Source organism: Erithacus rubecula, assembly GCF_903797595.1.
Source record: "Erithacus rubecula genome assembly, chromosome: 3".
Lineage (NCBI taxonomy): Eukaryota > Metazoa > Chordata > Aves > Passeriformes > Muscicapidae > Erithacus > Erithacus rubecula.
Genome location: NC_136689.1, coordinates 135514273 through 135528343, shown reverse-complemented (window position 1 = coordinate 135528343; position 14071 = coordinate 135514273). Strand labels below are relative to the sequence as shown.

At 41.2% G+C, this 14071-nt stretch overlaps 1 protein-coding gene across 2 annotated transcripts in view; it reads right to left on the bottom strand.

Moving 5' to 3' along the window:
- The window catches only part of COL14A1 (collagen type XIV alpha 1 chain), a 109536-nt gene extending 96622 nt beyond the window's left edge, over positions 1–12914 (bottom strand). For both annotated transcript variants that reach the window (XM_079300104.1, XM_079300105.1), the window contains exons 1-4: positions 12787–12914; positions 9514–9635; positions 3819–3935; positions 2658–2801 (exon numbers count right to left, since the gene is read on the bottom strand). In XM_079300104.1, the coding sequence (XP_079156230.1) occupies positions 2658–2801; positions 3819–3935; positions 9514–9601 (349 nt within the window). In that variant the 5' untranslated portion in view covers positions 9602–9635; positions 12787–12914. The remainder of the gene's footprint in view (positions 1–2657; positions 2802–3818; positions 3936–9513; positions 9636–12786) is intronic.
- Between the last annotated feature and the right edge of the window lie 1157 nt (positions 12915–14071).

Below are 14071 nucleotides of genomic sequence, written 5' to 3'. Positions count from 1 at the left end.
AAGCCAGCTGTTACACTGTCCTCTTCACAGAATCAGCTCATACCATGCCCAAATCTGTATTCAGGGCACCAAATACTCCCAGGAGTGCAAGGCTGCTCCAGAACTGACACTTGGACAGTTTCCTATTCCACAAGTGGGTGGGATACCTCCCTTACTATGTCCCAAAACTCTCACAACAGCCAAGCAGAACCCAATTTGGTTATCAATTCCTAATACTATATTAGTAGCCAGTATTGCTCTAGTAACAGTCTGAAAGGTTCTGACAAAGTCATTACTAAAGTCACGTATTGGGAAGAAAAAGCCCTTCCAGAATTTTCTTGGAATGCTAATGGGTATCCACACTCCAGCTGTCTGCAGCAGCCAGAAAAGCTTAAAACAATGAAGCTGAGAATATCTTCCACAGAAAATAAAATTCTACTCCAATTACACTTCTTAGTTTATGTAAAATTGGGTTATGACTGACATTCACCCAGGCAGGCAGAGATCCTCAACCAGCACAAAGTCTCTCTCTGTGCTACGTGATTCAAAAAACTACTGTGAGGGCATGAAGGGACGTTATCTGTCTCCTGACTATGTAAGACAGTCCAAATATGCTGTTGTACATTAGTGGAGCCAAAGTCAAATGGATTTCACTAATTTACCCAATAGTATGTGGAATACCTGAATCAACCAGCTCCAATCCAAAATACAATCACAACACTAAGGAAGAAAACGAGCCACTGTCATACATCTGAATACAATTTTCTCAGTATGACAACCTTTCACTGAACCCACAGTGCTCACACTCCAGGTACAGAGGTAAGAACAAAAAACCTGAAATTCTGACTCCTTACTAGGACAGTAAGTGTGACTGTGTGTCACCTCTGTCTTTAGCAAACAATTGTGAAACTGATTTGGGAGACAATCCAAGTCCACAAGTTTGCTGAGGAACCAGCTTTTACCAAGGCAGATCTTGGTTATTAGATGAGTTACAGATAATGCCACAACAACATCAGGTCTTAGAAGTCTGGGTTTAATCCTTGACTGAACAAGGCTCTGACTAACATGAGAGGTGAAGTATCAGAATAATATCAGCCAAAAAGAATGCTGCTGCTTATTCTTGTAGGAGCACTCCTCTGAGAAAAGGCCAAAAGCAAGGCCAATTAGCTGGCCTCTAATGCTAGTGCTATTGAGGGGCAAGTCTGCAGAGAAAACAGTACAAAAGTCTGAAAATGTTCAAAGGAGACAAACTGGTCACATCCTAACAGAGATTTCTGGATTTGGGAACTGTCAAAATTCTAACCACATAGGAAGAACCAAGGCAGCAGTTTTACTCCAGTATTTACATATACAAAGATTTTATCTAGCACGTGTTTTTACATCTGCATTTTCAAAGGAAAGAAAAATCCCCATTGATCTTAGTTCATTAAACACTATGTATTAGAGTAAGAATGTACACCTTGCTATATAAATAGAAATACTCTTTTGACAATAAAATTTTATTGTAAGCTTGAGAATTCTTCGTACATCAGTTACAGCTCCACAGCATTAAAACCATATTTCCAATGCACTAAACCACATGATATTCTCAAAGCTCTTTATATATTTGACCTTTTCTCATCTCAAGAATTAGTGGCCACATGTCAGAGAACAAGAGAAAAAAAACCTATAATACAGGAAAGCAAAAAAAGAATTTGTATATATGCTGTATCTGGTTTTACTCATGAAAGGCATCGTGTTTTTAAATGAAATTCCAGCCTTAAGTGCAGCAAACAGAGCATATTAAATAGAACACAATCCCCATATTCTTAAGTTGCCAGCTCTATTTTTCCTAAATGCCATTTCAAAAACAGCTACATTTACTGTAGCCTTCTGTGGCCTTTTCTTTATTGCTAAAGTGATCTGTGGTTTTGTGGATTTCCTAACCAGGACAGAACTTAAGGTAGTAAACACACAGTTGTAATGATGAAAAGCTAAAAGGACTTGGATACACATTACATCAAGTACTCAGCATATTTTGTCTTGTGCTGGTTTTAAGAGAAAGGTAGTTTAGCAAAGATAGTGAGAAAAATTTAGTGTCAGAATTCATTAGGCTTTCTACTGCACTACACTGCCACATTATCAGCCAAACCTCCACCAACCATACTTAACGTGTTTAACATGAATATCAAGATAAATCAGACAAAATGTGTATATATCACTATGATCTATACATTAAGAGCATGTCTTGATCATATACAAATTTAATTTTTAAAACATATTTGACCACTGAAGACCATTAAGAAATCAGCCTGTCATACTACCGAATTGGAATCTAGTTGCCAGTTGTCACAGCTATAACATTCTTTTAATAAAAATGAGATTTTAAAATTATCAGAATACAACACTTTCTATTCACTGAAGATCTTGCCATGAAATACCAGCTAATTTCCTAATGAAAGGAGGAACAAAGGGATGCCAACCCAACGGAAACAAAGATGCCTAATGCAAGAATAGACTATGAAATCAATTCAGGCTCCACCTGTACTTACACCTGGTAAATTACATGGCTTTGATTTTCCTTCCACTACAGAAAACTGTTTTTCCATCATTCCCTTTTGTGTAAGCATTGTTACAGTTCCAGAAGTTACATTAAATAACTGACACATTCTGTAAGTCACCCATAAAGAGACACGTACTTCTGAACTGGCCTTGTGCTGGCTTGCTCTCCTTGTCTTCATTGAATGCAATGATCTGAAGGGCATAAGTTTGATCTGGAATAAGACCTTGAATAATTGCTTTGGTTGCAGTATTTTGAAGAATTAATTGATTTGTTTTTCCACCTATAGGAGAAAAGACAAAGAAAATCCAACAAATGCATGACTTTGTTTGCTTTTCTTATAGCACAGTAAACATAAGAACTCAAAAATACCTCAAGCTCTACTATGACCTAAGCATTTTGGGACTACCCATACAGCCAGGCCAGAGAACACCCCAGAAAAGCAACAGGATAGGCAGTCCAACCAGTTTTATTAAACAGAAACATTCTTAAGATCAGCATTTGTATCTGGGCCTCGTGAAACAGCCACGGTGTCCAGCCAAATCACTTTTTTTACAAAAATCTGTCAAGTGGTAACATCATACCTACAGACTTTCACTCTGTGATTGGCTGTCAGTCCTGACTCTACTGTACCCACATCACCTCTGAATTACTGCTTTGCCAACTTTCTTTGGGCAAAGAAATTCTCAGGTATAAAAATAAATACTAAGCATTTCTATGTCCATTTACATATATAAAGATTGCATGCCAATATGTAGAAAGATGTATTTTAGCTGTATGTTAAAACTGCTTCTGTATCTAAATTTAATTTTAAATGTACAGAAGTATAACTTTTATAGCTCTATACAGCCACTTTATTGTCTATCTTTTCAAGTTTTCATACAAAAAAACTTTTAAAGAATGATTGATTGTTTTTTATTTTTTCTGATCTTTTCAGGAGTGCTCACTAAGGGCTAAGGGACAAGGAGATCCACCTTAAAGGTTGACTGAATTAGGATTCCAGTGCTTTCCCTTGAATGCTTACTAGACTTCCTTACACCCCACTGGAAGAAAGGTAAAGACAGATGGTCAATGACAATTCCAAAAGACTACACACAAAGCAAAACTAGCATTGACCCACTTCCTTAAGCATTTTCTGTGCCTGACCACCCTCTAGTGAAATCAATCTCTCTTCTGTACTTCATTATTCAAAGCTTGATCACAATTTATTCATTGTGGAGGATGACACTAAACTCTGGAAAGCTTTTATGCCTTAGGAAGACAGTTTTTTCACCTTAGAAGAGAACATACAGACTTTTACCTGAACTTGGTGTGACAAGAAGTTTATATCCAGTGAACTGCCCTTTGGGGGCTTTCCAAGAAATCTGTACACTGTCAGGACTCACTACATTATATCTTAGTCTTGTTGGTGGGGACACTGCAAGTTTGGAAAGAAAATAACATTTTAAATTCAAATAAAGACTAATCAATTCTAAACAAACAAAAATAAACACATATAGGAAGACAACACAAAATTTTAATGGTAAAGGATGCAAGTTATTTAAAATGTCACATACATCAGTTTATTAGTTTGTAAAATTACATCCCCAAGTGCACTACTTCCCTCAGACAGACCTTTTATTTATCTCTTTACAAAACAAACTAAACAACCTAACAGCAGATGATAGAAAGACAAACAATGTTAGATGTTAAGACACTAGTTTAGCAGGCAAAGCTGGTAATAAAAATGCTCTTTGTTAATATATGGGAATTAAAATTGCTCTCTTAGTTACACTGAAAATATGCATGACCTACACTCCTTTACCTCTCATAACTGTGGGCATTTCCCCACAATTAATGTCATCCAGGGCCAAATTTTCAAATCCTTGTGAGGAGAGAATAACCAAGAGAAAAGACAGGCATGCACAAGGCAAAGGGAACAGCAGCTGCCCAATTTGCAAACCTGGCTTAAGCAGCACAAAGCTTTGCAGCTGCAAACATTGCTTCAGTCTCATCAACACTAGCAGGCATGCATAGGCAAGTCAAGACTTAGAGGCAATGGGGATGGTAAGTAAAATTTGGCTTCTGTTTATATTGTGCCATCACCTAGGTTTCAAATTGAAGCAGCAGGTGAAAAGAACAAAAGCATGAAATGATTGAACAAGAGGCCAAATATCAGTGAAGCGACCCACACAAGAACAAATGGGAAAACCCATGTTGTTGCCATAATATCAGCAACTGTGTGTCTCTGCACATAAACTAGTTTTTCACAGTTTTGCATCCTACTGCTCAAACTCCACTGATACTGTACCACACTCTACAAAACCTTTCCACTTTGCTTTGTGGGGGCACATCCCTTCTTCACTGCAGAACTGCAGCAGAGCAGCTGGCAGTGCAGCCTGGGGTATCCAAGTCTGGCAACAAGGGGAAGTCTTCATACATTTGAAAAGAATTTGGCTCACAGAGAACAAACTGACCTACAGGGAAAGCCAGCCAGGGAAGATACTCAGAGACTGAACAACAGAAGAGATACAAGCTAGAGGCTTTAACACCTCCAACATAACTCCTCCTCTTCCCACTGTCTCCACAACCCCCTGAATAGTCTCCATTTTCCAACCTTGGTGCCTTTGCCACTACATCCTTAAGGTTTCTGTTAGTAAGTCTAAGAACTCAGGAAAATGAATCTGAAGCAGGCTAGTGGCAATTTCTTTTCCTCAAGGCTAAGATTGCTCTTAATTGACTAGGCTCATACCCACAGTCTGTTGGTCCTTCAGATATAATAAACCAACAGTCTCATGATATTTCTGAGATTTAAGGATTACAGCACATGGAGCATCTGAGCCAGGCAGAATGTGCTGGCCAACAATCTCTGACCTCTCCATTTGACCTGCTACAGCCAATGCAGCTCTAGCACCAGCAGCAGCCAAAGACCTGTCCTGAACCAACAACTTTTTCCTATGTGCTACTTTTTCCAGCAGCCTGGGGGAAGAAAGAAGGAAAAAGGCGGGCTGTAGTTTTTTGAGATTGAGAAGTGTGTGATTTTTCATGTCATCTACTATTAAATATATTTTGGGTCTTAGAAGTAAGAATCTGAAGGTTTAATACAAGAGATACATTCCCTTGCAACCAGCCTCTCATTCCCTAAGAGGCAGTCTTGTTAGACCAGGGCAGGTTCTGCAGTTCTCTTCCTTGAAGGACTTAACATCAGAACACAGAAAAGAGCACATAAGTACCAGAATCGCTTCACAACACCTGTGCATTCTCAAAGACCTCAGAGAATAAGCTCAAGAAGAGAGGCAAAGGGACAGAAACAGCAAGCAGCACATGAACTCCACACATTCAAAGCTGTTCTGATTCACAGCACTGGGCTCACAACCCAACCCATGCATTTCCTTAGTTGCTGGGCACAATCTTGTCAGACCTCATCTTCAGTCTGCCTGTCACCTCCCCAAAGTTTAGAAAGAAAGAGGCTGCAAGCAAGGTTGTGTGCAGGAATCACTGCGAATACAACATCAGTTCTTTGAAAATTTGGCCCTGGTACTGCAAAATGTTTTGCTAGGCAGGTTTCTGCAAGAACATTCAGCATGCTATAATTGTAAAAACATGACAGACTATGGCAAAAAGTTTTTAAAGCCAAGCAGACTGTAATTATGGATTACAGCTTTTAATTCATTCTCAAGATTCATTGGGTCTTTGAGCTATACATAAATCACAATAAATTTGGGCTGAATGAACAAGAGTAACAAATCATACCTAGAAGTTCACAAAAATACAATTCCTTTTGTTATTTTGCCTTAGGAATTGAAAAGTTTTTAAACAATGGCTGTATGCAAGTGTGAAAAAGTGGCAGATTTTACTGGGATGAAATGGTAAATTTGTATGAGGATTAAGAAGCAGAGCAGCGAGCAAGAAAGTAACATCAAGGACTGACAAAAAAAACCCCAATCAGGTCTTAGAATTTCAGAGTTCACTTTCTCTGCTATCTTCTTCCCTTCTTGTCATTTTTTTCCATCCTACTGTCAACTTGACAGTTTATGAAATCACCTTCTAACAAAGAAGCATAGTTCTGGTCTAATCACTATTAGCCATCACCAAAACAGGAAAATTATACGAGCCCCTAAAAACAATCACAGATCTTACAAGCAAAGAAGGACACGATCACCAGAAGGTTTTTTGTATACTACAGAGTTACAATGTGAAGGACTAGAAAAGTTGTGCCAGATTAGTCTTTACATAACTGGTCAATTTTCACTGGGTACTTTTTGTATCAAAGGCAGCAGTGCAGTGGAAGGGACATTCCCACACAACAATAAACGATAAGAAAGAAAATAATTATTCCCTAGGCAGATAATCAACTGTGTCTTAGTTGTGCAAAGACTAACGTTCTGGCATAGAAAAGTACATATAGCTAAGGAAGTTAAAAATCTAGCACTTGAACAGACAACAAAATATTGATGGGAACTACTACGCATTCACCAACCTGAAGAGGATATCTTTATTTCTTTGGACCTTTATTGCCTGTGGAACAAAATCTCACTTCTTGCAGAAAGGGAAAAAAATTAATCCAAGCTGAGTCAGTTAACTGATAAAAATCAGTAGCTAGATCTCTTTAAGTTGTTTTACAGGAATGCAAAAGAGAATGGCTGTCAGCAACATTAGAGCAGTCACCCAAGAGAAAACTGACAAGTTCAAGGCTTTGGTTTATGCCACCAGGTAAATTAGCACTACAAACACAACTCTTACTCTCAACTCTTACTGGAAAGGAAAAATACAATAAATTGCTTATGGACAATTTTTTAAGACATTCAATAGTCTAAGTTTGGATAGTAACTAAATATTGTGGGTTTCAATTTAGTGTTGTCATAAGAATTGAACAAGTTAATATGCACTGCAATTACTTAGCAATTACAGTAGTAACACATGGAAATTATTGCTACACAAAGAAAAGTTTCCATCTTTAAATACAGAAAAACTCCCAAAGCAAGTTACTTTATGAATACATGAAAAATTCTCAAGTGTTTTTCTTGCCCAGCATTATTTTCATGTACTATATAAGAACATAAGTAGACAAAAGCTGTTATTTATACATTATATTGAATGGGGAAGAAACAGCAGTGCTGAAAAAATAATTGTTGTTGAGTAAAAACTGTACAGCATTATGTGGTTTATAAGGCAATAGGGCAAAAAATGAGATGAAACCACATAGCTCCTCTGAAGGGATAATTTGTAGCTTCAGGCATGTTGGCTTCAGTCTCACAAACATATTCTCCTTTCCAAGAAGTCACATTGCATACCTTTACCTGAGCACCTTTGCCAAAGGAAGGAAACACAAGCTGGAACTAATGCCAGCTCTTCCTACACCTTGGCAGAGTGTAGACAGTTGAGTAAAAAAGACAAACAAATAGTATTAAATTGCAAATAGTTAGCCAACTGCATGAAGAGCTTAACTCAAGAGGTGACAACCTTGAGAAAAGAAAAAATTTGAGAAACAACTTATTACTTTTAATGTGCCAAGAGACATTTTTTCTGTGAACATGGAGCAGAGACTTCAAATCACCTAATTCAATAGAATAACAATCATGTTGGGCTAAGGCAATGATGCACTAGCTTAATATCACACTGCTGACAGCATTCCATAGCTGATACTTGCTGAAAGAGTCTAAGAACAAGGGAAGCATTGTTCTTTATTCATCAAGTACACCAACTCCAGCTTCTGCTAGTGTGATTACTGTGGAAAAAAAACCCTCTCTGACCTTCATTTCATTGTATTGGTATTAAAGGGAGAAATCTTTCCAACTGTAACTGATTGATTCAAAGTTTAAAAAAGGCAGAGAAGAATATGGTTTTCCAAGATCAAGGAATTTCACAAAACTTTCTGGAGATAGATCTAAATCCCCAGTCCTGTTTTGCAAATCTTAACCATATGTATTAGGACTGAAATACAGAGGAAAGACTAACCATATGCTTTGCTTTATTGGTTCATTAAGTCACAAACATTCTGGACCTAATTTCTGACCAGAATGATGCACAGAACATTGGGAACATACATTTCTTGATTCACCTCACATCAACGACATTGAGTATGACCACTTACACGTGTCCCTAAATGTTTTCTGGGAGAAGATTGTAAATTGTTCACAGGTTTCCAGACATCCACGATGGTATGTTCCCCCAGCACTCGAGTGCCACGCAGACTGGACAACACTGCTACTTGCATTATCAGGATTTTGAAAGCCTCACATTGCCAATAGTCTCCAAATGTGCTCATGAATAACACATTATACAAAATGCTTTCAAAGACCCCAGGATCCAATTGTACTCCCATTTATGCCCATGCAATCTCATATCAAAGGGATTACATAAATCTAAAGTTGAGAGAAATGCCTTTCTTTAGAAATCATAAAAACTCATTGGTATTCTTCCTCCCTCTTTCCCCAAGGGATAGGATAAATTTTCTCTAGCAGTCAAGCTACTATCAATGCAATCCAACAAATATGTAAGCCTAACAACCCCAGCAGTATCCTTTAATAGTCACAAAGGAGATTTTAATTTTAAAAGCTGCAGAAGTAGTCTGTGACATTTAACAGATCTGTGCAATATGGAATGATACAAGCACTACAACAGTGTTCCAAAACAGAAAAAAATACATATTCCATAAAAGCTTCATATCATAGCTGATCCTTCAAAATTACTTGGTTACATAGAGAACAATAAGAGCAATTTCTGAAAAGTACTTCCATGCAAATAGGAGTAAAAACATGTTGTTTATAACTAATTTTGAGATGGCACAAATATTTGAGCAAATTTGTGTATTTGAGATACTGGGTTCAAAGAGCACACATGAAAATGTAATTCTACTCCCACCTGCTCCCCAAGCCCAGCAGTAAAATTCCTGCTTCTTTTCAGTATTATTGGATTCACATCCTACTAAGGGGGAAGTAACACTGGCATATTGAATAAAAGGCCTATTTCTGCACATCAGAGTGAACAGCTCCATCTTCTTATTTATGCCTTACCTTGGCCCTGGACATCACTGATGAAAAAAGCTGTGACAGATAGAAAAGCCAAGAGAAAACAGCTCTGTATCTCGTGTCGACAAAGCATCTTCTTCCCCTCAGTATACACAGTATCAGCAGGTCTGAAAACACATGGAACAAAAAGACTTATTAAACAGGCAAAGAGAAGGCATCCACTTTAATGAAAATTGTGGGGGAAATATGGATTTTGATTAAAACAAACAAAAAAACCCAAGCAAAAAAAACAAACAAGGAATTTACCACAGACATCAGTGGAGACAAATTTTCCTGGCAACAGGTTTATGACCAAAGCACATTTTACCTGAAATGGACAAAGAACCCCACTTGGGCTACTCAACAGTTTTGAAAACTTGGCCCACATAAAAATAAACTGTATATTCTTTGCCAACCATTCACAAGCATTGGAGATAGAGTATGTTATAGATAATTAAGTTCAATATGTATTCCTATACAATTCAATTTTGTAAGAACCTTAGTAAGAGCAAAGAACTCTAAAGCTTTTTTAAAAAGGTAGAACTGAAGGAACTCACATCCTCTTCCCATTGTCCAATTTCCTTTTCCTATTTATTCAGCTTATCCTGTGCTCTCTATTGTATTATCTGCACCTACAGTAGTTTACATCATGGCCAAAACCATTTAGGCTAACTTAACCAGGTAGGAGAAATCAACACTTCAGAATGCAGCAGTATATGAATACTAAAGGTAGTCCTAGGTGAACTAGCTGTTACAGGAAACAATTCTGGTGCCAAAGAGGAAGTTTCAGAGTGGTTAATTTACCCGACCACAGAAGCTACCTTCTCAATATACCAGTCTCAAGATATATCAACATGTGCCTAGCACCATACTCAGAAATATTTCTCTTTCACTCAACTTTACTGCAGTAGTTTTAGCCAATTTTCTGGGCCAAGAAGATGTTTTTCTGTCCTCTCCTGTTAAAATTCTACAACACTAACAAATCATGACAGTTCATAGTAGATTTCTTGCTGTCAGTAGAGTATTTGAAGGCTTACTTGGGTACATTTTGGTTTATGTATTTCTGTTTTACAGGTTTCTTCCATTTACCTCCTCTGTCATTTTCTCCAATATTCCTGAGATACCATCACTGTCTTTGCCTTCCATGTTTCCCTTCCCCTGAAGGCACACAGCAAGTGGCTTATTCACTGATATAGAAAGCAGACTGAAGTGCCTCAGTCATTATTAAACAGAGGAGGATAAGACCTACATCTCCTTCTCGGAGTATTTGCAAGCTGTTATAGTTGCAGTCAGGACTTGGTAGGTCTGCTGTCACAAATCCCAGTCCTGAATGTTTGATACAACTCCTAGAAATACATAGGGGGATTATACTTTGCAAATTCCATCTCCAAAGGAGGTTATCAAAGTTTTAACCAAATTATCAACAAATTTCACATCACTTAAAAACATATTTTGAGACCATCTCATAGTATAAATCTCTCAAAACAGAGGGAAACACCTAGATCCCAAATCAAAGATGTGCACCAGGAACTTAAATACTGCTATGCAGAGTTCTTAGACCCATCCTCCACACATAATTCAGAAACCTGTGCAGAGTTCCCAGCTTTCCTACTACAAAACAAAACTTCAACACCTCAAAACCTCAAACACCGAAGGATCACACTCAGCAGACAGCTGCCGGTGACAGGCAATAGGAGGAATTGAAAGTATCTCAAAATAGACTGAAATCCACCTCTTCTGTATCTCATGTTGGATACTGATGCTGCTCCCCTAACTCAGGAATACTGGGATCAAGTAAATACTGGGATCAAATAAAGTAAGATTCTTCAAAGAACAGCAAACAACTCATTCTTCCTGGCAGCTACCACTGACGATGTGTGGATTACCTCCCATAATTACCCAGACATTAAAATATCCACTCAGTGGTGGCTGAATCTGCTACATTTGATATAAACCCTCATTCAAAGCAAGAGTTCTAAATACTAACTGATCGGTAATCCAGCATTAAAAACATTCTCTACTGCTGCTTTTAGAGAAAAGCCAGAGAAATGAGATTTATTGGAATGGACACAACTGGTGCTGGATCAGCTACACACAAGTTCACCTCTGGGTCAGGGTTCACTTAACCGGGCAAGCAAACCCTGTCTGCAGCCACCTTGTGGCTGACATCGTTTGGGACTAAAAAATTATATCCTATTCCTTCTGCTTTTTATATATTTAACCTTTTAGTAAGTATGTGGTAGATGAGTTATCTGCCGGACTAGCGCTACGAGTGGACACCAAGCAAGCCAAGAACCCTGCCATGAGATGAGCCGCGCTCCCCGCAGCATCTCTCGCAGCCGGGCTCCAGGACTCGTGGCACGGGCCTGGCGACAGGGCACCTGCTCCTGAGGGAAGGAGCTCCCAGCAGGACCAACGCTGCACACGCCTTCGTGCTCCGCAGCGCCCCGGCTCCGCGCACCCAGCCCAGGAGGCTGAGCCGCCTCCGCAGCCCCGGCGCGGTCCCGGGACGGGCGGGTCCTTCGGGATTGTTCCCTATCTCGGTGTCTCGTTGCGAGCGGCCGCGCTGCCCGGGAACAGGCTCACGGTTCCTCCTGGGCAAAGCCGGAGCGGCCGTGCCCCGGACCCGCAGAGGGAGGCGGTGGAGGGGACCGGGACCCGCTCGCCTCTGCACAGCCCCGCAGCGCGGCCCCAGCCTGGCTCACGGGCTCCGCTCCTGACCCCCGACTCCTCCTCGGGGGACTGCCAGCATCCACTAATGTGGAAGCGAGTGCCCCCCGCCCCGGGTTAAGGCAGGCACAGCGCGGAGCTCTCCGACTCCGAGCTGAGGCGGGGAATGGCCCCGTGAGAGGCAGGGAATGCCGGCCGGGAGCGGGGACGCGCTCGCCAGCCCGGGCAGCCCCGCCAGGAAAGCGCCGTGCGGGGCCGGGGCGGAGCGACTGCCCCGATAGAGCGCGGCACGGAGCGAGCGAGGGAGGAGGCACCGCGGGCAGCAGCCAGCGCCTCCGCCACACCAACAGCGGCACTGGTCGGGGTTTAATCACTCTCAGCTATAAACCCCCTTTGCAGGGGGCTTTCTAAAGGGGTTTCCCCGTCCTAGCCTGAGCTCGCCACCTTCCACTCCTCCATCTCCTCCTCCCTCGTCCCATTCTCTCCGGGGCTCCGGTCCCGCCGCCGCTTAAGTGGCCGGGCAGGTGGATGGGAAGCGCTCCGGTCCTGCCTCGACCCCGCCCGCCTCGCCCCTGCCCTGGATGGGGACGAAGCGAAGCGCACACCGACCTGTGCGGGCATCAGCCGGGTAGCGGCCGGCGGGCAGCGGCCGCTCCTTTTCACGGGGGGCTGCTGCTGCTGAGCCTGCTGCAGGAGAGCCGCTTCCCTCCCCGCTGGCCGCTCCGCATCTGATAAGGAGAACGGGAAGAGAAAGGAGGCGGGCAATTATAGAGCAGAAGGTGGAAAGAAGGGGAGGGGGGAGGGAAGAGGCATAAACGATGCCTGAGATCCCACCCTCCGCCCCCGAGCCCGACCCCCGCGGCGGGGGCGCGCCCAGGTGCGCGGGCGGCAGCGCTGGGGGCGCGGGCAGCGTTCCACGGGCAGGTGCTGGGCTGCTAGCGTCCTCGGTCTTCTGGGTTTGCTATCTGTTAACTCATTTTCCTCCCTCCAAAGTTCCTTATTCACTTCGTTTTTAAATGATTTAGAAGCTGCCTACTCCGCAGTACGGCTTGGAATGCAAGTATTCCCCACGCCAGCTCTTGAGATGTGTGGATTAGTGACTCATTGGGGAAATATTTATATAAAAGTGTTCCAACACTTTTCAGGCTTAGTATAAACCTTGATTAAAAGTGTTGTAGTACATAACTGCGTATTTTTGCCATATGGATAGACACTGCAATGGTACATGGAATTGCAGAATTATATTCTATATTTTGCATGGAAATATGAGTTGCCCTGTGGTATATCCTACTGAATTTACAGTTACGGTTTCTATTCACAAAGTCTGTAAGTCCTGAGAATTTAAGAGGTGAATGGAAATATTCATTACAACATGCCTGGTCGTCTGTATAAAATTACAAATGAAATCACTGAAGTATTGAAATTAAGAATCACTCATAGGAGATACAGATATGTACATACTTTCTTAATGTAAGTAGGAGCCCCTTCTAGAGAAGGAGAAGGCAGTGTGTCACAGGGAGATGACTGTGACTAAGTGTAAAGCAGGACTTTCTGTTGCTGAGTAGGATTCCCAGTCCTGCAGATTCCTGTCCAAATTCATAGTACATGGGGTATCTTTCCAGTTAAACTGCAGAAGTGTTTGAGCTTTAAAGGAATTCTTTAAGTCCAGTTGTTTTCAACAGCAAAAGTTCAAAAGCATTCCTAGATCTAAAAAGCATCTACCAGATACCTAGATCTTGTCACCTGCAGTTATTCTACTGCACTGCCAGCTGTGTGCAACAGCCAATACACAGACCAGGCAAGAAGAGTAGCTTGCAAGATAACAATTCCTCTGAAGCAAAAAGATGTTCAGCTCATTGATTTTAAATATGATACAGTTTGTACCTCTTTCAGT